Genomic DNA, 24,374 nt, shown 5'->3' with positions numbered 1-24,374 from the left:
AGTGTCTTGTACAGTGACTGTATCGCATGTTTGGTACAGTGGCTGTCTTCAGTGTTTTGTTTGGTATGGTATCTGTATCCAGTGTTAGGTACAAAATCTGTATCCAGTGTTTTGTTTGGTATAGTGTCTGTATCCAATGTTTAGTTCTGTATAGTGTCTGTGTCCTGTGTTTGGTGTAGAGTCTGTATCCAGTGTCTTGTACAGTTGCTGTATCGCATGTTTGGTACAGTGGCTGTTTTCAGTGTTTTGTTTGGTATGTTATCAGTATCCAGTGTTAGGTACATTATCTGTATCCAGTGTTTTGTTTGGTATAGTGTCTGTATCCAATGTTTAGTTCTGTATAGTGTCTGTGTCCCGTGTTTGGCATTGTATTTGTCACCAGTGTTTTGTACAGTACCTGTATCCCGTGTTTGGTACAGTTCCTGTATCCATGGTTTGGTTTGGCATATTGTCTGTTTCCAGTGTTTGGTTTGGTATGGTGTCTGTATCCGCTGTTAGGTGTACTGTCTGCATCCAGTGTTTGGTATTGTGTCTATATCCAGTGTTTTGTATAGTCACTGTATCCAGTGTTTGGTATTGTGTCTGTATCCAGTGTTTTGTATAGTCACTGTATCCAGTGTTTGGTATAGTATCTGTATCCAATGTTTGGTACATTGTCTGTATCTGGTGTTAGGTATAGTGTCAGTATACACTATTGTCTTTGGTATAGTATCTCTATCCACTGTTTTCTATAGTGCCTGTATCGAGTATTGTTTTGGTGTAGTGTCATTATCCATTGTTTATTATAGTATCTTTATCCAGTGTTTGGTTTTGTATAGTGTCTATATCCAGTGTTTGGTTTTCTACAGTGCCTGTATCCGGTGCTTAATTCTTTATATTGTCTGTGTGCAGTGTTTAGTAGAATGTCTGCATCAACTGTTTGGTACAGTGCCTGTGTCCAGTGTTTGCTACAGTGGCTGCATTCATTCTCTGGTACAGTGCCTATATCCAGTGTTTTGTTTGGTATAATGTCTGTATCCAGTGTTTGTTATAGTGTCTTTATGCAGTGTTTGGTATTATGTCTGTATCCAGTGTTTGGTATAGTGCCTGTATCCACTGTTGGGCATAGTGTTTGTCTCCAGCGTCTGTATCCAAGTTTTGGTTTGGTATAGTATCTGTATCCAGTGTTTGACAGTGTCTGTATCCAATGTTTGGTCTGGTATAATGTGTGTATCAAGTGCTAGGTACGTTTTCTGTATCCAGTGTTTGGTTTGTTATAGTGCTTTATCCAGTGTTTAGTATAGTGTCTGTATGCCGTGTTTGGCATAGTGTCTATGTTCAGTGTTTGGTATAATGTCTCTATCCAGTGTTTGGTATAGTGCCTGTATCTAGTGATCGGTATAATGTCTGTTTTCAGTGTTTTGTATATTGTCTGTATCCAGTGTGTTTGGTATAGTGTCTGTAACCAGTGTTTGATATAGCGGTTGTGTCCAATGTTTAGTTCTGTATAGTGTCTGTGTCTTGTTTTTGGTATAGTGTCTGTATCCAGTGTTTTGTACAGTGACTGTATCCCGATTTTGGTACAATGTTGGTATCCAGTGTTTGGTTTGGTATGGTGTCTGTATCCAGTGTATGATATAGTGTCTCTATCTAGTGTTTGGTTTGGTATGGTGTCTGTATCCAGTGTATGATATAGTGTCTCTATCTAGTGTTTGGTTTGGTATGGTGTCTGTATCCAGTGTCTGGATTTGAATAGTGTCTATATCCAATGTTTGGTATAGTGTCTGTATCAAGTGTTTGGTATGGTGCATGTATCCACTGTTCTGTAAAGTCTCTGTCTCCAGTGTTTTGTGTAATGTCTGTATCCAGTTTTTGGTTTAGCAAAGTGTCTGTTACCAGTATTAAGTAAAGTGTCTATATCTAGTGTCTGTATTCAGTATTTGGTTGGTGTAGTGCCTGTATCCAGTATTTGGTTTAGTGTAGTGTCTGTATATAGTATTTGGTAGACTGTTTTTATCTAGTGGTTTGTATAGTGTCTGTTCCCAGTGTTTAGTGTGGTATAGTTTCTACATCCAGTGTCTGGTACAGTGCCTATATCCAGTGTTTTTTTGGGTTTTTTTTTTGGAATATTGTCAGCATACAGTGTTTTGATTTGTATAGTGTCTGTATCCAGTGTTTGTTATAGTGCCTGTATCCAGTGTTTGGTTTGGTATGGTGTCTGTATCTAGTGTTTGGTTTTGTATAGCGTCTGTATCCAGTGTTTGGTATAGTGCCTATATCCTGTGTTTGGTTTCGTATATTGCCTGTATCCAGTGTTTGGTATAGTGTCTGTATCCAATGTTTGGTAAAATGTCTGTATCCAATGTTTTGTATAGTATCTGTATCCAGTATATGGTTTGTTGTAGTGTCATTATAAATCGTTTGGTATAGTGACTACATCTAGTTTTTTGGTTTTGTATATTGTCTCTATCAAGTGTTTTTTATAGTGTTTGTATCCAATGTTTGGTAGAGTGTCTGTATCTCGTTTTTCGCTTGGTATATTGGGTGTGTCCAGTGTTTGCTATAGTCCCTGTATCAGGTGTTAGGTACAGTTTCTATATCCAGTATTTGGTATAGTGCCTGTACCTAGTGATCGGTATACTGTCTGTCTATAGTGTTTTGTATATTGTCTGTATCCAGTGTGTTGTTTGGTATAGTGCTGTATCCAATGTTTGGTATAGTGTCTGTATGCAGTGTTTGGCATTGTGTCTATGTTCAGTGTTTGGTATAGTGTCTCTATCCAGTATTTGGTATAGTGCCTGTATCTAGTGATCGGTAAACTGTCTGTCTACAGTGTTTTGTATATTGTCTGTATCCCGTGTGTTGTTTGGGATAGTGTCTGTAACCAGTGTTTGATATAGCGGTTGTATCCAATGTTTAGTTCTGTATAGTGTGTGTGTCCTGTGTTTGGTATGGTTTTTGTCCCCAGTGTTTTGTACAGTACCTGTATCCCGTGTTTGGTACAGTTCCTGTATCCAGGGTTTGGTTTGGCATATTGTTTTTTTCCTGTGTTTGGTTCGGTATGGTGTCTGTATCCACTGTTAGGTGTACTGTCTGCATCCAGTGTTTGGTATTGTGTCTGTATCTAGTGTTTTGTATAGTCACTGTATCCAGTGTTTGAAATAGTGTCTGTATCCAATGTTTGGTACATTGCTGTATCCGGTGTTAGGTATAGTGTCTGTATACAGTATTTTCTTTGGTATAGTATCTCTATCCACTGTTTTCTATAGTGTCTGTATCGAGTATTGTTTTGGTGTAGTGTCATTATCTATTGTTTGTTATAGTGTCTTTATCCAGTGTTTGGTTTTGTACAGTGTCTATATCCAGTGTTTGGTTTTCTACAGTGCCTGTATCCGGTGCTTAATTCTGTATATTGTCTGTGTGTAGTGTTTAGTAGAATGTCTGTATCAACTGTTTGGTATAGTATCTGTATCCAGTGTTTGACAGTGTCTGTATCCGATGTTTGGTCTGGTATAATGTCTGTATCAAGTGCTAGGTACGTTTTCTGTATCCAGTATTTGGTTTGGTATAGTGTCTGTATCCAGTGTTTGGTATAGTGTCTGTATCCAGTGTTTGGTATAGTGTGTGTATGCAGTGTTTGATATTGTGTCTGTATCCAGTGTTTTTTTATAGTGTCTGTATCCAATGTTTGGTATGGTATAGTGTATCTATCAAGTGTGTGGTTTGGAATAGTGTCTGTATCCAGTGTTTCGTATAGTGTCTCTATCCAATATTTGGTTTGACATATTGTCTGTTTCCAGTGTGTGTTTTCTATAGTGTCGGTATGCAGTGTTTGGTATAATATCTGTATCCTGAGTTTAGTATAGTGCCTCCATCCAGTGATCGGTATACTGTCTGTCTCCAGTGTTTTGTATATTGTCTGTATTCAGTGTTTTGTTTGGCAAAGTGTCTGTATCCAGTGTTAAGTAAAATGTCTGTATCCAGTGTTTGGTATAGTGCCTGTATCCACTGTTCGGTATAGTGTTTGTCTCAAGTGTTTTGTATAGCGTCTGTAACAAGTGGTTTGCTTTGTATAGCGTCTGTATCCAGTGTTTTGTTTGGCAAAGTGTCTGTATCCAGTGTTAAGTAAAATGTCTGCATCCAGTTTTTGTTTTGGTATAGTGTCTGTACCTGTGTATGATATAGTGTCTGTATCCAGTGTTTTCTACAGTGTCTCTATCCACTCTTTGGTTTGGTGTAGTGTCTGTGTACAGTATTTGGTTTGCTTTCTTTATCTAGTGTTTTGTATAGTGCCTCTATCCATTTTTTTCGTTTGGTACAGTGTCTGTATCCAGGGTTTTGTACAGTGTCTGTATCCAGTGTTTCGTTTGGTGTAGTGTCGTTATCCGTTGTTTGGTATAGTGACTGTACCCAGTTTTTGGTTTTGTATAGTGACATTATCCAGTGTTTGGTATAGTGACTGTATCCAGAGTTCCGCCTAGCGTCTCTATCCAGTGTTTTGTATTTTGTCTGTATCCATTGTATGGTTGTGGTATAGTGTCTGTGTCCAGTGTTCCTTATAGTGTCTGTATCCAGTATTTGGTTTGGTGCAGTGTCTAAATGCGGTGTTTGGTATAATGTCTGTATCAACTGTGTGGTACAGTGCCTGCATCCATTCTTTGGTATATTGTCTGTATCCAGTGTTTAGTGTGGTATTGTGTCTGTATCCAATGTTTAGTTTTGTATAGTGCCCGTGTCCGGTGTTTGGTATAATGTCTGTATCCAGTGTTTTGTTTAGTGCCTGTATCCAGTGTTTGGTGCAATGTCTGTATCCAGCGTTTCATTTGGTATGGTTTCTGTATCCAGTGTAAGGTACATTGTCTGTATCCAGTGTTTTGTATAGCGTCTGCATCCAATGTTTTGTTTGATAGAGTATCTGTATCCAGTGTTTGGTAGTGTCTGTATCCAATGTTTGGTTTGGTATAGTATCGGTATCAATTTTTTGGCTAAGTTACTGTATTCTTTGTTTGGTATAGTATCTCTATGCAGTGCTTGGTATAGTGTCTGTACCCAATGTTTGGTTTGGTATAGTGCCTGTATCCAGTGTTAGGTTCGTTGTCTGTTTCCAGTGTTTGGTTTGGTATAGTGTCTACATCCAGTGTTAGGTACGTTGTCTGTATCAGTGTTTGTTTTGCTATGGTGTCGGTATGCAGTGTTTGGTATTGTGTCTGTATCCAGTGTTTTATATAGTATATGTATCCAATGTTTGGTTTGGTATAGTGTCTGTATCCAGTGCTAGGTACAGCGTCTGTATCAAGTGTTTGGTATATTGTCTGTATCCAGTGTTTGGTATAGTGCTTGAATCCAGTGATCGGTATAATGTTTGTCTCCAGGATTTTTGTATATTGTCTGTATCCAGTGTTTAGTTTGGTATTGTGTCTGTTTTTAATGTTCAGTTTTGTATAGTGTCCGTGTCCGGTGTTTGGTATAATGTCTGTATCCAGTGTTTTGTACAGTACCTGTATCCAGTGTTTGGTGCAATGTCTGTATGGTATGGTTTCTATATCCAGTGTTATATACATTGTCTGTATCCAGTGTTTTGTTTAGTATAGTGTCTGTATCCAATGTTTGGTATAGTGTCTCTATCCAGTGCTTGGTATTGTTTTATGTATCCAGTGTTTTTTTTATAGTGTCTGTATCCCTTGTTTAATTTGGTATAGTGTCTGTATCCCTTGTTTAATTTGGTATAGTGTCTGTATCCAGTGTTTGGTATAGTGTCTACATGCAGTGTATGTTGTGGTATAGTGTCAACATGCAGTGTGTGTTGTGGTATAGTGTCTGTATCTAGTGTATGGTTTTGTATAGTGTCTGTTTCCAGCGTTTCGCATAGTGTCTGTTTCTGTTATTAGGTATAGTGCCTGAATCCAGTGTTTCGTTTGGTATGGTGTCTGTATTCACTGCTAGGTGTACTGTCTGTATCCTGTGTTTGGTATTATGTCTGTATCCGGTGTTTGTTTTGGATTATTGTCTGTATCCAGTGTCTGGATTTGTATAGTGTTTGTAACCAGTGTTTGGTATAGTGGATATGTCCACTGTTCGGTATAGTCTCTGTCTCCAGTGTTTTGTGTATTGTCTGTATCTAATTGTGTTTTGGTATAGTGTCTGTAATCTGTGTTTGATATAGTATCTGTCTCCAGTCTTTGATAAAGAGTCTGTATCCAATGTTTGTATAGTGTCTATATCCAGTGTTTTGTTTTTTATAGGGTCTTTATCCAGTATCTGGTTTGGCAAAGTGTCTGTATCCAGTATTAGGTAATGTGTCTGTATCCAGTGTTTTCTATAGTATCTGTATCCAGTATTTGGTTTGGTATAGTGTCTGTAAATAGTTTTTGGTATACTGTTTTATCTAGTGTTTTCCATATTGTCTTTCTACACTCTTTGGTTTGGAACATTGTCTATCTCCAGTGTTTGGTATAGTGTCTATATCCAGCGTTTGGTTTGGAATGTTGTCTACATACAGTATTTGGTTTGTATAGTGTATAGATTAGTATAGTGTCCAGTGTTTGGTACAGTGCCTATATCTCGTGTTTGGTTTGGTATATTGTCTGTTTAGAATGTTTGGTTTTGTATAGTGTCTGTATCCATTGTTTGGTATAGTGTCTGTATCTAGTGTTTAGTTTGGTATAGTGTCTGTTACCAGTGTTTGCCACAGTTCCTGTATCCAGTGTTTGGTATAATGTCTGTATTCAGTGTTTGGCACAGTTCTGGTACCCAGTGTTTGGTTTGGTATGGTGTCTGTATCTAGTTTTCGGATTGGTATAATGTCTGCATCCAGTGTTTTGTATAGTGTCTCTATCCAGTGTTTGGAATGGTGTCTATATCGAGTGCTTTTTTTCGTATAGTGCCTGTATCCAGTGTTTGGTTTGGTATATTGTCTGTATCCAGTGTGTTGTTTTGTATAGTGTCTGTATCCAGTGTTTGGTAGTTTGGTATAGTGTCTATATCCAGTGTTTAGTTTGGTAAAGTGTCTGTTTGCAATATTTCGTATAATGTCTATATCCAGCGTTTAGTACAGTGCCTATGTCCAGTCTTCCGTTTGGTATGGTGTCTTTATCTAGTGTTTTGTGTAGTATGTATCCAGTGTTTGGTTTGGTATAGTACCTATTTCAATTGTTGGGTTTCATATAGCGTCTATATTCAGTGTTTCGTTTGGTATAGTGTCTATAACTAGTTTTTGGTATAGTGTCTGTGTCCAGTGCTTTGTATGGTATAGTGACTGTACCCAGTGTTTGGTATAGTCCCTGTATCCCGTGTTTGGTTTGGTATATTCTCTGTATCCAGTGTGTGATTCTGTATATTGTCTGTATCCAGTGTTTGGTATAGTGTCTGTATCCAGTGTGTCCTTTGGTATAGTGTCTGTTGCAATGTTTCGTATAGTGTCTATATCCAGTGCTTGATACAATACCTGTGTCCAGTGTTTCGTTTAGTATGGTGTCTGTATCCAGTGTTATGCATAGTGTCTGTATCCAGTGTGTGGTGTGGTATAGTGTCTGTATCCAGTGTTTCTTTTCGTGTCTGTATCAAGTGTTTAGTTTGGTATAATGTCTGTATTCAGTGTTTGATCCAGTGCAATCCAGTGTTTGGTATAGTGTTTGTCTCCAATGTTTTGTAAAGCATCTGTATCCAATGTTTTGTATGGTAGAGCATCTGTATCCAGTATTTGGTAGTGTCTGTATCCAATGTTTGGTTTGATATAGTATCTGCATCAAGTGTTTGGCAAAGTTACTGGAGTCTTTGTTTGGTATAGTATCCCTATGCAGTTCTTGGTATAGTGTCTCTACCCAGCGCTTGGTATTGCTTTATGTATCTAATGTTTTTTTTTATAGTTCCTGTATCCATTGTTTAATTTGGTATAGTGTCTGTATCCAGTGTTAGCTATATTGTCTGTATCCAGTGTTTTTTTATAGTGTACGTATCCAATGTTTAGTTTTGTATAATGTCCGTGTCCTGTGTTTGGTATAATGTCTGTATCCAGTGTTTTGTACAGTGCCTGTGTCCCGTGTTTGGTGGAATGTCTGTATCCAGCGTTTCATTTTGTATGGTTTCTGTATCCAGTGTTAGGTACATTTTCTGTATCCAGTGTTTTTTTTTTGTATAGTGTCTGTATCCAATGTTTGGTTTGGTATAGTGCCTATACCAACAGTTTTGTTTGATAGAGTGTCTATATCAGGTGTTTGGTTTGGTATAGTGCCTATATCAGTTGTTTTGTTTGATACAATGTCTGTATCCAGTGTTCGGTAAAGTGTCGGTATCCAGTGTTTTGTATAGTGTCTGTATCCAGTGTTTGGTATAGTGCATATATCCAATGTTTGGTTTGGCATATTGTCTGTATCCTGTGTTCTGTTTTCTATAATGTCTGTACAGTGTTTTGTATAGTGTTTGTATTCAATGTTTGGTTTGGTATAGTGTCTGTATCCGGTGGATGGTATAACCTCTGTATCAAATGTTTGATTGGGTATGGTGTGTGTATCGAGTGTTCAGTAAAGTGTCTGTATCCAGTGTTTGGCTTGGTGCAGTGTCAATATCCAGTGTTTGGCTTGGTGCAGTGTCAATATCCAGTGTGTGGTTTAGTGTCTGTATGCAGTGTTTGGTTTCGTATACTTCCTGTATCCAGTGTTTCGTTTTGCCTAGTGTCTGTATCCAGTGTTTGGTTTGGTATAGTGTCTGTATCCAGTCTTTGGTATTGTGCCTGTATCCAGTGTTGCTTTGGTATGGTTTCTTTATCCAGTGTTAGGTATAGTGTTTGTATCCAGTGTTTGGTGTCGTATATAGCCTGTATCAAGTGTTTCGTTTTGCATAGTGTCTGTATCTAGTGTTTTGGTTTGTATAATGTCTGTATCAAGTGCGTGGTGTAGTATCTATATTCAGTGTTTTGTTTGATATACTTTATGAATCCAGTGTTTGGTTCTGGTGTAGTCCCTATTTCAATACTTTGGCTTGATAAAGTTATTATATTCAGTGTTTGGTTTGGTATAATATCTGTATTGTTGGGTAAAGTGTCTCTATCCAGTGTATGGTTTGGTATGGTGTCTGCATCCAGTGTTAAGTATAGTGTCTGCATCCACCAGTGATAAGTAAAGTGACTGTATCCAGTGTTTGGTTTGGTATAGTGTCTGCATCCCGTGTTTGGTTTCGTATATTGTATATATCCAGTGTTTGGTTCGGTATATTGGCTGTATCCAGTGTTTGGTTTTGTATAGTGTCTGTATCCAGTGTTTGGTATAGTGTCTGTATCCAGTGTTTGGTATAGTGTTTGTATCCAGTGTTTGGTATAGTGTCTGTATACTGTGTTTGTTTGGTATAGAGTCTGTATCCAGTGTTTGGTATAGTGTTTGTATCCAGTGTTTGGTATAGTGTCTGTATCCAGTGTTTGGTATAGTGTTTGTATCCAGTGTTTGGTATAGTGTCTGTATACTGTGTTTGTTTGGTATAGTGTCTGTATCCAGTGTTTGGTATAGTGTCTGTATCCAGTGTTTGGTATAGTGTCTGTATCCAGTGTTTGGTATAGTGTCTGTATCCAGTGTTTGGTATAGTGTCTGTATCCAGTGTTTGGTATAGTGTTTGTATCCAGTGTTTGGTATAGTGTCTGTATACTGTGTTTGGTATAGTGTTTGTATCCAGTGTTTGGTATAGTGTTTGTTTCCAGTGTTTGGTATAGTGTTTGTATCCAGTGTTTGGTATAGTGTCTGTATCCAGTGTTTGGTATAGTGTTTGTATCCAGTTTTTGGTATAGTGTTTGGTATAGTGCTTATATCCAGTGTTTGGTATAGTGTCTGTATCCAGTGTTTGGTATAGTGTTTGTATCCAGTGTTTGGTGTAGTGTTTGTATCCAGTGTTTGGTATAGTGTCTTTATCCAGTGTTTGGTTTGGTATAGTGTCGGTGTCCAGTGCTTTGTGTATTTTCTATACCCATTAATTGGTATAGTGTCTTTGTCTAGTGTTTTGTATAGTGTCTGTATCCAGTGTTTGGTTTGGTATAGTCAGGGTATTCAGTGTTTGGTTTGGTATAATGTCTGTATCCAGTGTTTGGTATAGTGTCTGTATCCAGTGTTTTGCATAGCGTCTGTATCCAGTGTTTGGTTTGGTATAATGTCTGTATCCAGTGTTTGGTATAGTATCTGTATCCAGTGTTTTGTATAGCGTCTGTATCCAGTGTTTGGTTGGGTATGGTGTCTGTATCCAGTGTTAGGTGTAATGTCTGTATCCAGTGCTTGGTTTGGTGTAGTGTCTGTATCCAGTGTTTGGTATAATATCTGTATCCAGTGTTTTGTATAGTGTCTGCATCCAGTGTTTGGTTGGGTATGGTGTCTGTATCCAGTGTTAGGTATAGTGTCGGTATCCAGTGTTTGGTTTGGTATAATGTCTGTATCCAGTGTTTGGTATAGTATCTGTATCCAGTGTTTTGTATAATGTCTGTCCAGTGTTAAGTACGCTGTTTGTTTCCAATGTTTGGTATAGTGTCTGTATCCAGTGTTTGGATAGTATCTGTATCCAGTGTTTGGTAAAGTGGCTGTATCCAATGTTTGGTATAATGTCTGTATTGAGTGTTTTGTATTGTGTCTCTATCCAATGTTTGGTTTGGTATAGTGTCTGTTTCCAGTGTTTTGTTTTGTATTGTGTCTGTATCCAGTATTTGGTTTGGTATGGTGTCTGTATCTAGTGTTAGGTATAGTGTTTGTATCCATTGTTTGGTTTCGTATATTGTCTGTATCCAATGTTTGGTTTGGTATAATGTCTGTATCCAGTGTTTTGTATAGTGTCTGTATCCAGTGTTTGATATAGTGTCTGTTTCCTCTGTTTGGTTTGGTATAGTCAGGATATTCAGTGTTTGGTTTGGTATAATGTCTGTATCCAGTGTTTGGTATAGTATCTGTATCCAGTGTTTTGTATAGCGTCTGTATCCAGTGTTTGGTTTGGTGTAGTGTCATTATCCAGTGTTTGGTATAGTATCTTTATCCAGTGTCTTGTATAGTGTGTTTGTCCAGTGTTTGGATTGGTATAGTGTCTGTATCCAGTGTTTGGTTGGGTATGGTGTCTGTTTCCAGTGTTTCGTTTTGTATAATGTCTGTATCCAGTGTTTGGTAAAGTATCTTTATCCAGTGTTTTGTATAGTGTCTGTATCCAGTGTTTGGTATAGTATCTTTATCCAGTGTCTTGTATAGTGTGTTTGTCCAGTGTTTGGATTGGTATAGTGTCTGTATCCAGTGTTTGGTTTGGTGTAGTGTCTGTATCCAGTGTTTGGTATAGTATCTGTATCCAGTGTTTTGTATAGTGTCTGCATCCAGTGTTTGGTTGGGTATGGTGTCTGTATCCAGTGTTAGGTATAGTGTCGGTATCCAGTGTTCGGTTTGGTATAATGTCTGAATCCAGTGTTTGGTATAGTATCTGTATCCAGTGTTTTGTATAATGTCTGTCTCCAGGGTTAAGTACGCTGTCTGTTTCCAATGTTTGGTATAGTGTCTGTATCCAGTGTTTGGATAGTATCTGTATCCAGTGTTTGGTAAAGTGGCTGTATCCAATGTTTGGTATAATGTCTGTATTGAGTGTTTTGTATTGTGCCTGTATCCAGTGTTTGGTTTGGTATGGTGTCTATATCCAGTATTTGGTATAGTGTCTGTATCCTGTGTTTTGTAAAGCGTCTGTATCTAGTGTTTGGTTTGGTATAATGTCTGTATCCAGTGTTTTGTATAGCGTCTGTATCCAGTGTTTGGTTGGGTATGGTGTCTGTTTCCAGTGTTTCGTTTTGTATAATGTCTGTATCCAGTGTTTGGTATAGTTTCTTTATCCAGTGTTTTGTATAGTGTCTGTATCCAGTGTTTGGTATAGTGTCTTTATCCAGTGTCTTGTATAGTGTGTTTGTCCAGTGTTTGGATTGGTATGGTGTCTGTATCCAGTATTTGGTATAGTGTCTTCGTCTAGTGTTTTGTATAGTGTCTGTATCCAGTGTTTGGAATAGTGTCTGTATCCAGTGTTTGGTTTGGTATAGTCAGTGTATTCAGTGTTTAGTTTGGTATAATGTCTGTATCCAGTGTTTGGTATAGTATCTGTATCCAATGTTTTGTATAGCGTCTGTATCCAGTGTTTGGTTGGGTATGGTGTCTGTTTCCGGTGTTTCGTTTTGTATAATGTCTGTATCCAGTGTTTGGTATAGTATCTTTATCCAGTGTTTTGTATAATGTCTGTATCCAGTGTTTGGTATAGTATCTTTATCCAGTGTTTTGTATAGCGTCTGTATCCAGTATTTGGTTTGGTATGGTGTCTGTATCCAGTATTTGGTTTGGTATGGTGTCTGTATCCAGTTTTAGGTATAGTGTTTGTATCCAGTGTTTGGTTTCGTATAGTGTCTGTAACCAGTGTTTTGTTTTGTATAGTGTCTGTATCCAGTGTTTGGATTGGTATGGTGTCTGTATCTAGTGCTAAGTATAGTGTCTGTATCCAGTGTTTGGTTTGGTATGGTGTCTGTATCCAGTGTTAAGTATAGTGTCTGTATCTGAAACTACATTGGCTACCTAATGTTTTCTTTTTTTATATCTCTGTATTTCACAATGATATATGCATAGGGCTTGAAATTAGCAGGGGCTCACTCGCCAATGGCCTCTAAAATTTGGAATGGGCAGGGTCAACAGTGATGACAACAAAGATGTTTGATGTAATGAGATACATGCATAAATATAAGAAGATTTATTTACCACTTTCTTTATACAATCTATGGATAAAAGATACATAAGTACAGTGTCACTAGCAAGAAATTACATTATTTGTACAGTAGATTTTTTTTAAAATGTAAATACATGGAAGTTAATATAAAGAGGTTAAAACCATACATATACAAACATTAAACATATCTAAGTGAATAACTTAACGAAAGGAAAAGATTGTGTTGTACTGTAAAGATAGTACATGTATATACATTTGATTCATAATATAAATAAAGATTTAAATAAAATAAAGTCATGATATAGCTAATTTTATAATTCATTCAGCATCATTTAAAAAAATAACTATATTTTTAACAATTTGTAACCTGTACAAAAAAAATCAATGCTTAAGTTACAACAGTTCTGATACTTTAAGTTGCCAACCATTAAGTTGGCTGGAGACTTATTCTTTTTACCCTGTCTCTTCTTCTTATTATTATTTATATTATTATTTTGTAACTTGGTATACATTTTCAGCTCAAGGGTCAAAACAAAATCAAAACAAAATTGCATGCATTTAGGCGACCGTTTTTAAAGTGGCCACCAATACATAAAAAATTAACAGTTGCCCAATTTCAATGAAAATTGATATTAAGGATATTTTTGCCATCCAAATTAATAATATGCAGCTTATTAAATAGATTAAATTGTATATCAGCTGCCAATATTTTAAAAATGACTGCAAACACCATTTAAATTGAAAGGCATAAGATTTCTATGAAAATTGATATCTAGGAAAATTAGGCTATCCAGAATAATGATATTAGCTAGATGGACAATATAGAGATTGTGCCAACAACCAATTTTTAAATGGTTGCCAATACAATAAAAAATTTCTAATTTTATATCGATCAAAAGCTCACCAGAGTTGATGTTGTCTTATTATGTGTTACATGTACATGTATATGCCAACTCTAAATAAAACTAATTTATTTATTTATAAACTTGTATGATTTCAATAACTAGAGGCTCCCAGGAGCCTGAATCACTCACCTGGTTAAAGGTTGTCTTTCAAGAGCAATAAATTTAACAAGGAGTTATCCAACAATTTTGACTCAACAAGACTTTAGTGGACCATCTTAAGGATCATTGCAGCAAGTGAAAGTTTCTTTCTATCTACATGTATTATAGTTTATTGGCAGAAAACTGTAAAAAAAAAAGGCATTTTACATATTTCAAGGGCAATAACTCTTACAAGGAGTTGCCTGACAACTTTGATCCCTGAAGAGCTTTGAAGGCCTTATAATAACAATTGAAATAATTATGCTAAACCTAATGGTTTTGTACATATATGCTAAAAACACACAGTCTGACCCCTATGTTCTATTTTTAGTGATGGTGGCAATGTTCTTTAATGGATTAAAAATCCCCATATCAGTTCTATGTAGGATACCTCAACAAAAATTCTTACTAAGTTTGATTCCAATTAGTCAAGTGGTGTCAGAGGAGGAGATTTTTGACAAATAACATTCCAAATAGCAAAAAAGAAAAAGCGGCGAAAAAGGGCAATAACTCCAACATGGCTTAACAGATTAAAATAAATATTTGACCACAAATAGATCTCATCATGCTGAACACTTTCACCTCACTTCACAATTTGGCTAAACCTAAGGGTTTAGGAGATATATGCAAAAAAAAAACTACTGTTTGACTACGTACATGTAAGTTCTATTTTTAGTAATGGCGGCCATGTTTTTTAACGGATCAAAAATCCCCATACCAGTTCCATGTAGGATACCCCAAGGAACATTCAAAGTAAATTTAGTTCCAATTGGTCAAGTGGTGTCAGAGGAGAAGATTTTTGAAAGAAATAACATTAAAAATAGCAATAAACGTTGATACCAAGTTTGATTCTTATTGGTCCAGTAGTTCACAGGAGAAGAGTTTAGAAAAACTGTTCAGGATAACAACAGATGAAGACGACGGATGCATGTGATGGCAGTACCTCAAATGGCTTTTGCCCAGAAGAGCTAAAAAGGACAGTTACTCCAATATGGGTCAACAGATTTTCATCAAAATTTGACCACTGACAGATCTCATCATGATAAACACTTTCATCCCATGTCAGAATTTGGCTAAACCTAACGGTTTTAGAGATATATGCAAAAACTGCTTCTGACCCCAGTGTAGTATTTTTAGCAGTGGCCATGGTTTTTTACCAGATCAAAAGTCAAAACAGTCATTTGTGCAGGATACTTTAAGGAACAATTTCATTCAAGTCCCATCAGTAGTTTCAAGAGATGTTTGAAGAATTGTTAATGACAACAGACGCCAAGTGATGGCAATAGCTCACATGGCCCATGGCCAAGTGAGCTAAAAATAGATCTGGAAAGGGGAGGCAACTTCTACATGTTTTGCAGAAACATAAATTTAAACTTTTTTCATACATTTAATAATTTTGATTTATTATTAAGTTTCATGTACTTACATGATTTTCCTGTCTAAATTCCAGCTCATTTAATGATTCATCATATGTTCTGCATGAATTAAAGTCATTAAGGAATATGAAGAGCACTGGTCAATGCATTTGTATTTTAATTTCAATTCTAGTTCTTCAGATTATATCAACCCACTTTTTCATAAAAAAACTGATCCCACCTTGAAATGATGTTGAAAAATACATTGAAGATTAATGACTGTATTCCACTAAATATCAAATGTTAAATATAAGTAGAGACCTAGTCAGTACTTTGAGCCATTTACACTTTAGCTGACCCTGTCTGAAGACATAATTTCCTTTCCCTAAGTGATGCACAGGGACTTGGGGTCATGAGTTAAGATCCATTAAATGGACAAAAATGTATTAACATGCTGTTTAACTATTTTATACATTGTACAGCCATGGATAATAAAATGTGAAAAATAATTACCGGTAAAACAGCATTTTAGTACATTGTTTGTCCATTTAATGGATCCAACTTATGATCCAAAGTCCATGTGCATGACACTATTATAAAACTAATATATTTTGTAGTTATGTAAAAAGTTAACGGCATTGGATGGCAACCTCACAGGCAAAATGATAACAATAATAGCAATCTAAAGCAATCATCAGGTTGATGGATCAATGATATGTGTAGGATATATCACTGATCAATAATTGTAGTTGTTAAGTACATGTAAGTACTGTTTTCTAATTGTTTCAATACAAAATATGAGAGACTTTGCAAAGTGAACTATACTTTAAACTTAACCATGGCATACCTTTAATTCTTCATATTTGATTTTAAGGTTCTCTCGACGATATTGATCAACAGGTTCATCAATGAACCAGTTGTCCTTCTTTTTAGGACAATATGGTTTGTGCACTTCAAATGCAGTTTCATTTCGATAAAAATCTATATGGTCACCAACCCTTTCAAAAAATTGGGCATTATACTTCTTCATTTTATCACTTATTCCTGAACAAAAGATTTGATAATTTATTGTAAGCCAAAGCAAAACTACAGCAGTTTGGGATATTTTAGGTACTGTAAGGTCTATTTTCAAATCCATTTCTGCTGTTTCAAGAAGAACATCTTCCTCAGAGTCATAGAAAAAACACTTCACTTTTACCATTTGAGATTCCTATTCCAGGGACTAAACAACTGTGCATTCGCTCCCTATTCAACTTGCATTGAAGAAATGAAAATACCACTGTTTCACTTATCATCTTTGCGAGATCCTTCTGGTCAAAACCTTCTTTACCATCTTTGAATTTTACTTCAGTGGACGAAAATGATGACACACTTTCGTTGTCTCCTTGTCCTTGTTTTGAGATAGCAGTACAACCAACTGGTACAACATCATTGATCAAAATATCACTTCTACCATGCCATCCTTTTATGCAACCTTAAACAAATAAATTACTATAAGTCTATTATCATATATTAAAAAAGTATATTCAAAGTTGGATTTACATGTACCTATATAATAAGATTATCCACACACTGTCCAGCTAAGCACTGGGTTTCTTTCTTCATATTCGTTCCTTTTCAAAAATCTTGGGAGTTTCAATAACTCCATTCACAGATGTAGAAAGAGTAATGGAAAAGATAAAGATACCCCCTCTGTCTCCATATTAAAACTAGACAAGCAATTCCTAGCCATATGTTCCCCATTGTCGCCAAAAAAAAGAAGTGCAAAAGTCCCATAACTCCTGCAAAACTTGTTAAACAAAATGGTGGCACAAAATGGTTACTACATGTAACAATCCTACGAACTTTGAACAAATCCGTCCAGTGGTTTCCAAGATGCTGCATCCACAAATTTGACTGGATGAACATACAAGCACATACATACATGCAAACACACACACACTAGTATTTCTAACCCCCCCCTTTTGCATTGCAGCCGGGAACAAAACTGTAATCAATGCTCATTATCTTGACATCAACCACGCCCATATTTGATAATATGCACCTTTTGTCCTCCAAATTGATTAAGATCCAAATCCAATTGAAGGTGCACAATAGGAATATAGAGTAAAGTTTCTGCAAAAGTTTCATTAAATTCTTTTCCGTGTTGTAAGAGGAGATACAGATAAGATATTGGCACACTATATTCATAAAAAGTAAAGTTAATGTGTTGCTTTGGAAACACCTAAAACATTCAGTTCAAAGTCTAAAATAGAAAGTACGCGTCTTTAATATGTACATGTACAGGTATATGTGCTAAGTTTTGTGCATACCACAGGGCAGGCTGCAACTGGCCCTAAGCATCATTATACACAGGTACAGCAAAAAAATAACATAAAACATAAACTGAAGGTGAAAATGAAACAGGCATACAGAGGCCAGAAATTCTTGATTTTGGACAAGCACAAAAACTGTGGCAGGGTTAAAGTACTTTAAAGTCTGGCCATGTCAAACAAATATTACAAAATTAAACACACCTAAAATCAGTTCAAAAAGGTCTGAGTTCCTTGTTACAATAGAAATAAAGAACCTGAATATAAACTACACAACTATACAAACTAAGGACTACTAGCAGCTGACTGACATGCCAGCTCCAGACCAATTTAAACCTACTGTACAAAAAGTTATGTCCCCATCATATGTAAAATACATCCCAATTCTTCTAATATGTATGAAATGACATTACTTTAAATCAGAGTTAAATATTAAGTGTAAAGCCCTTATATGTAGATCAAATCAATTATAATTAAGGTAATTCTTTTTTGCACATCTTCACATTATACCCTGAACTTTATATAAAAGTTCATCATACTCTATTGAGCAGTTAACTATGTGCTTACAAGCTTTGAACATGTAAAACTTTATAGTATAATTATCTTCCATTGGTCCTCCCACAACAGGCACTTCTATCATTTTGAAAAATCAAAAGAAAATTGTATTCTTTATTTCTGTAAGCTATTTATCAAAAGTTTTGTCCATGTTAAAAGAATCTTTTACCACAAGAAGTAGAATATTTACTTCATCATATTCATCTAAATTGGAATTCTTGAACTTTGTTATCTCGAGAGAAAAAAATTGACACATGGTTTTCTATTTTGTTTCTAAATCTAAGTTGTTTTGGTAAAGATTATATATGGAACTCCTTTAAAATTGCAGATGATCCTCTAATCTATGCTTAATGTATAAATATAACCACATTGTTTTCATCAGATAAACCATAATTATGATTTTGTACTATTATTTCAGCCTTTTAGACAGAGTTGTTTCCCCTTTGCAATGGTTGAAATGCTAAATTTGAGGTTTCTGCACTATAGACTTTTTCTGAACTTATTTTGGTCATAATGCTATAGCTTAGAACTTAAATATCTTCTGTTGCAATTTGTTAAGACTAAGGGCAAAAATTAGTTACACTGACTGGACTATCACAAGAATTGCCATTACAGGCTACTTACCAAACGAAGTATCTCCCTTTTGTCCAAATAATTCATCATGTTGTGGACAAGGACATATATTTCCACATGTATATGATTGATGATGATCAAATTTGTAGTTTTTCCCAATTGAAAGAGGAAATAACAAATGCTGGCCTAATCTCACTGACCATTCAGACTCATCCTTACAATCTTCATACTCAAGTATGGCAGAATGATCTGTAAAAAAAAAAATTTTTCGTGTAACAATAGTAAGGCCTACAACAAGAGGGCAAATATACAGGTCAAAAAGTTTGTTTCAATGGGTTTTAATTGCAATTTTGAGTGGCTGCACTGATCCACACAAAAATGTTTCATTTGTAGAAGGAATTGAGGATAATTCAAAACATTCTCTGGCGGCCAAAAAAGATATCACTGCATGTGTGTGTATTTGTAATAGCAATAGACGTAGATGTAAACATAAAAAGGCCAGACGAAACTGTGGTGGTATTATACACATACTGCCTGCAATTGAGGGCGGTATACTGGATTACCACATGAAGGAAAAATATCACCCGAGATGTAGTCAAGGGCGATATTCTTTCCTGAGTGTGGTGATCCAGTATATCACCCTCAACTTCAGGCAGTATTTGTTATATTATACTGAATATCTTTTTAACCAGTATACCACCTTTCTATTGATAAACAAATATCAAAAGATCCATTGACTTAATATTTCTTATTGTGAAGTGTTTTTTTCCCTCTGCAAAACCATCCTTTAGCGTCCTTGTTAGCTCTAAGTTCATTAATTGCATCTTCATTAACCTCGGCAAAAGCCATTGTAATTGCCATCTGGTGATTTTGGTTTGGGCAGAAATTAGAAAATGTACAGTAATACCGAACTGCACAACGGTAAGGACAAGATACATTTCCGGTCGCAGCGGGTGGTATATTCGAAGGAAGGGTGATATACTCAAAGGAAGAGTGGTATACTGGAATACCTTTTATCCAATCAAAATTCAAGAATTTAATATAAAGTATATATAATATATCCATATATGTTGATCATAAATTGTGTAAAGGTGTAACAGCATTGCAGAATGATCATAAAGATATTGTATAAGCCAAGTTAGACAAAATGTTCTTTAATCTGAAGAAAAGCATATATCTTGAAATAGCTTATTTTTCTCCAGAAAACTCTCTTAATAACATAGATGACTTGAATGAAAGATATTCTCATTTACTTAGAAATATTGAATATTATAGCCTAGAAGATATTCTTATCCAAGGGGACTTAAATGCATACACCAATGATATTCATATTTTGTTTTAACTGATGATACACAATTCCCAAAAATGAATGATCCAAAATATGTTTGTGAATCTCAGCTTTATAGAAACAATCTCGATAAAAAAAAACAAATAAAAGCAGTAAACTCTTGTTAGATTTATGTAGAGAAGGAGGTATAAGAATATTAAATGGAAGAAAACCAGGTGATTTACTTGGTAATTACACTTGTATAACATATAAGGGATGTAGTGTTGTTGATTATTCAATAGCATCTCATGACCTCTTCAATGATATTGGAACTTTTAATGTTCATGATTTTACAACTATTTCAGATCATAGTGCAACTAGCTGCTCACTGTTCACTTGCCTTAATAATTTGAAAATTTCACAAAAAGCTAACCTTGAACCCCTTATGGGCAAGTTCATATGGAATGAAGAAACACTGCTTAAATACTCAAATAATATTCAAAGCCCTCATGTAAAACAAAAGTTAAATGATTACATAAATACAATTTTATATGATACAGCCTTAAACTCTACTAAACTTATTAAAAGCTTCCTAAAAAATAAAAATAAAAAATTCCCCCAAACCACAGTTCACAGAATCTTGCCATGACTTCCCTGTAACTGTCACTTGTAAATAAAAATCCAATAATGGTGAGTACAGAAAAACCTTTTACTCTTTCTGTTCTAAATATAGAAGGCAGTGTAAAGAAGAAGAGAAAAAATACAAAGCACAGATCTATGATAAGATCAAACAACTTCAATAAGGATCCTAAATCCTTTGGAATCTTATAAATAAACAAAACAGGTTATCAAAAAGCAATAAAGATGAAAAGTTTAATGAAGAAGAAGAATTTATAAATTTTTTTAAGGACATGAAATCTGGTCATTCAAAAATCAACAAATTTCATAAAATGATAATTTCAAACCTTAAGAATAATATTGCAGAAAATAATCTCAATAATGAAAACACTCTCAACAACAGAATAGACTCAAATGAAATATTAAAAGCAATTATGACACTAAAAAATGACAAATCAGCAGGAGCTGATTTAATTTCAAATGAGATTATCAAGTGTGGTACACAAGTCTCACTGAAACTATGTACGGTAAACTCTTTAACCTAATATTCAATACAGGATCATTCCCTAAAATATGGAACAAGAGTTACAATTCTTTAATATTTAAAAAAAGAGTTAAATTAGACCCATCAAACTATAGAGGGATATCAATTATCTCTAATCTAGGTAAACTTTTTAATAAAATTATTCATGAAAGATTGCATCAATTTATTGAATCCAATAAACTGATCGATAAAATCAAATTGGATTCAAACCAAAATAAAGAACTACTGATCATATTTTTACCTTACAAATCAATAATAGATAACTACAAAAGAAAGAAAAAGGAAGTCTGTGTCGCCTTTATAGACTTTAAAAAGGCGTTTGATATGGTTTGGCGATATGGCCTCTTCTATATATTATCAAAACATGAAGTCCCGCATAAAATTTTTAATATTTATTCTATGTACAATGTATCAAAACACAAAATGCCGAATTAAATTCCCTAACAGTTTAAGTCAATATTTTCCCTCCAGTTGTGGAATAAATCAAGGTAATGTCCTCAGTCCGACCCTTTTTAATCTGTTTATAAATGATATTTTTGACCAGCTTAAAAATGGGAACACTGAACCAATATTAATTCATAATTTAAAAATAACACCACTGATGTATGCAGATGATATTATTCTGCTGTTAGAAACAGAAAAAGGCCTGAAAAATGTACTTAACATTTTTAATGATTTTTGCATTTCATGTAAACTCGAAGTAAACACAAAAAAAATCAAAAATAATAATATTCAATTCAAATGGTAAACGTTTTCTCAACCACTTCAGTATTGATAAAAATATGCTAGAAACAGTAAAATCTTACTGCTACCTGGGCATTACATTTAACTACAATGGTAATTTGAATCTATCAAAAAATAAGCTAATGGAGAAGGGAAGAAAGGCCTGGTTTAAAATAAAAAAAAGTCGTATCTATAGATGTTCCTTGTAATTTACTTGAAAAGTTATTTGACACTTTGGTAATATATGTAAATGTTATTCATTATGGGAGTGAGGTCTGGGGAGCTGGAAAAACTTTCAGTGACTCTGACCCATATGAACATTTACATTTGAAATTCATAAAAGAAATCATTGGAGTATATAGTAAAACCATAAACACTGCATGCTTAGCAGAACTGAACAGAACATCTCTACATCTAAAAGTTCAATTGAATACGATTAAATTTTTTAACCATATCCTTAATTCCCCAGATACACTAGTGTACAAAATATTCAGAGAAGTTAAAAACAACAAATTGTGGATGTCCCATGTAAAAAATATACTAAATAAATTTGGGTTCTGTCATCTCAACTTACAACTTAATAACCTTCAATTTTATATCAGAAGAATCGAACAAAGACTACACGATCAGTTTATGCAAAATTTAGTAAGCTCACTAGCTATGAGTGAAAAACTCATTTTTCCGTAAAATATTTATTCCGTCTAAAAGACCCCCATATATTGATTTATGTAAATCTAAAATAGAAAGATCTATCATCAGTAAATTTCGTTTGAGTGCACATGCACTAGAAATAGAAAGGGGACAGTATAAAAACATAATTAGAGAGAAAAAAATGTATTTGTAAATAATATGATAGTGGAAACATAGAGGATGAATATCATTTCTTCTCAGGGGCACCCACTACACACTGCAAAGAAATCAATTTAGTCTTGCCAATGGGCAGAACATACCCTGGTAAAAGAATTCAAGCAATTTCGTTCAAGCCATCCGCTGGTCTTCCTCTACAGCAATTTTAGGTGTAGCCTTATCTGTGAACTTCTCTAAAATATCTAAGCCATAAGAGAAAATGTCACCCACTGCAAAGGTGCCAGCTTCTTCGTATGCAGATATTGTGCAAGAAGCACGGCTGAAGGACTCCGAAATTCGCGCATTACATTCTACTATCTTCAACAAACGCATGTTCATCATTGAAGTTCCTTTGCATATCTTTTCACATATGGCTGCTAGCTGCTAGCTGCTTCATTTTTTGCGTGTCTGCGAGGAATTTTTCAAAAATTTCATACGTGTCGCGGGTCTTTTGTCTTTTCGCATTTGGTTCTACTTCCGAAGCCATTTTTGGTGGTCACAGCAATCGGAACTACTCGCCCACAAGAAGAAAGTCAGAGGAGTTCCGATGGTATATCGGGATGAATCGATCCAAATCGAATTAGTAGATGCAACGACATATTCTAAATATACATTAATAATACCTTTTGATGTGTTTATCAAATGAACTTGTCCAAATCTGGATTTTATCCAAGCCTGGATGGTATAAGCTTGTGACAACTAACTACCACTATTATAGATATACTTTGTTTGTTTGTTGTTTTTTAAGATATATTCTTACTTCTTATCAAATATGATATTGTACGTGTATCTACAATACGCCAATTTATACAATTTATATTACCAGTTTCTTCGATGAAGTTACACTAAATCTCAGCCTAGACTTCAAAGGCTAAAATAAAACAAAAGAAACATGAAGATGGGCTTGGGGGTGTGAAATTATTATGAAATGTACAGTTAAGATCGTAAAGAATAGCATTCAGTAAAGGGTCATTTAGAATACTATATGCATCGAGATATTTACACAACTTTTTATTCTATTACAAACATAGTAACCAGTGTCTGTGACCAATAGACTTCTTTGATTTATTCTTTCCTTTATCATACAGAACTTTTGAGTATTTAAAACATGCTTAAACTAACATAAATCCAAACTAAACTAAACTTTTGATTTTAAAAAGTTTGGTGGAAGTGGTGTCAATAAGATTCTTTTTTATATAAATGAATAAAAGAGCCACATGCAGGTGTACATGACATACCAGCTAAGATTGTAAAAAAAAGGTAAAACTGAAATTGTACCTCAGTACAACAAATTTAATAAATATTGCTCTATATGGAGTGGAGTTTTTCAGAAAGACCAAAACGGGCACAAGTACATGTAACAACTTTATACAAGAAAAATAGTCCTTTAGGTAATTAATTATAGGCATGTCGGTGTGTTAGCTATTTTTTTCAAAAGTTTCTGAAATTTTAGAATCTCAATTGAGCAAATATTTTGATACAATTTTCACCCTTATTTATCTGCTTTTACGTAGGGCCATGAGTGTCAAACTACACTACGGAGACTGCTAAAAGATTGGCGATTAGCTTTAGATAAAAAAAAAAGCTACTATTATTGTTTCAGTTGCAATTTATTCTGTGAAAATCATGTGAAACTATTGAGTATTAAAATTGATTATAAACATAAATTTGATATTCATATTAGTAATTTGTGCAGAAAGACATCGACATCTCAGCAGCTAAGTATACTTTTACTAAACAGACTTACAATTTTCCAATTCTTAGCAATTTTAATTTTTGGCCTTTGGCATGGCATTTCTGTGAAATCGTATAAATATACTTTCCGGTACAAAAATATACTAGATATTCAAAGATCAAAACCAG

The 24,374-nt window shown here is 34.9% G+C and overlaps 2 protein-coding genes across 8 annotated transcripts in view; one reads left to right on the top strand and one right to left on the bottom strand.

The window, feature by feature from the left end:
- LOC148600548 (uncharacterized) overlaps positions 1–24,374 on the top strand; it is a 227,300-nt gene that overhangs the window by 15,960 nt on the left and 186,966 nt on the right. The window lies entirely within an intron of this gene.
- On the bottom strand, positions 12,747–23,019 carry LOC148600553 (uncharacterized). Of its 2 annotated transcripts, none has more exons than XM_088558910.1 (3): positions 22,949–23,019; positions 18,565–18,762; positions 12,747–16,547 (listed from the first exon to the last, which is right to left on the bottom strand). In XM_088558910.1, exons 1-3 carry the CDS (start codon positions 22,974–22,976, stop codon positions 16,246–16,248), a joined length of 528 nt encoding a protein of 175 aa, XP_088415036.1. In that variant the 5' UTR covers positions 22,977–23,019; the 3' UTR covers positions 12,747–16,245. The 2 variants fall into 2 exon arrangements, 1 of the variants encoding a protein (XP_088415036.1); XR_015918063.1 differs by having other exon boundaries at positions 12,748–16,547; positions 22,616–23,019.

Source organism: Perna viridis, chromosome 13, assembly GCF_037379345.1.
Source record: "Perna viridis isolate PV_CMFRI_1.1 ecotype Kerala chromosome 13, ASM3737934v1, whole genome shotgun sequence".
In the NCBI taxonomy this organism is placed as follows: domain Eukaryota; kingdom Metazoa; phylum Mollusca; class Bivalvia; order Mytilida; family Mytilidae; genus Perna; species Perna viridis.
This window is presented reverse-complemented; position numbering and strand designations above follow the sequence as displayed.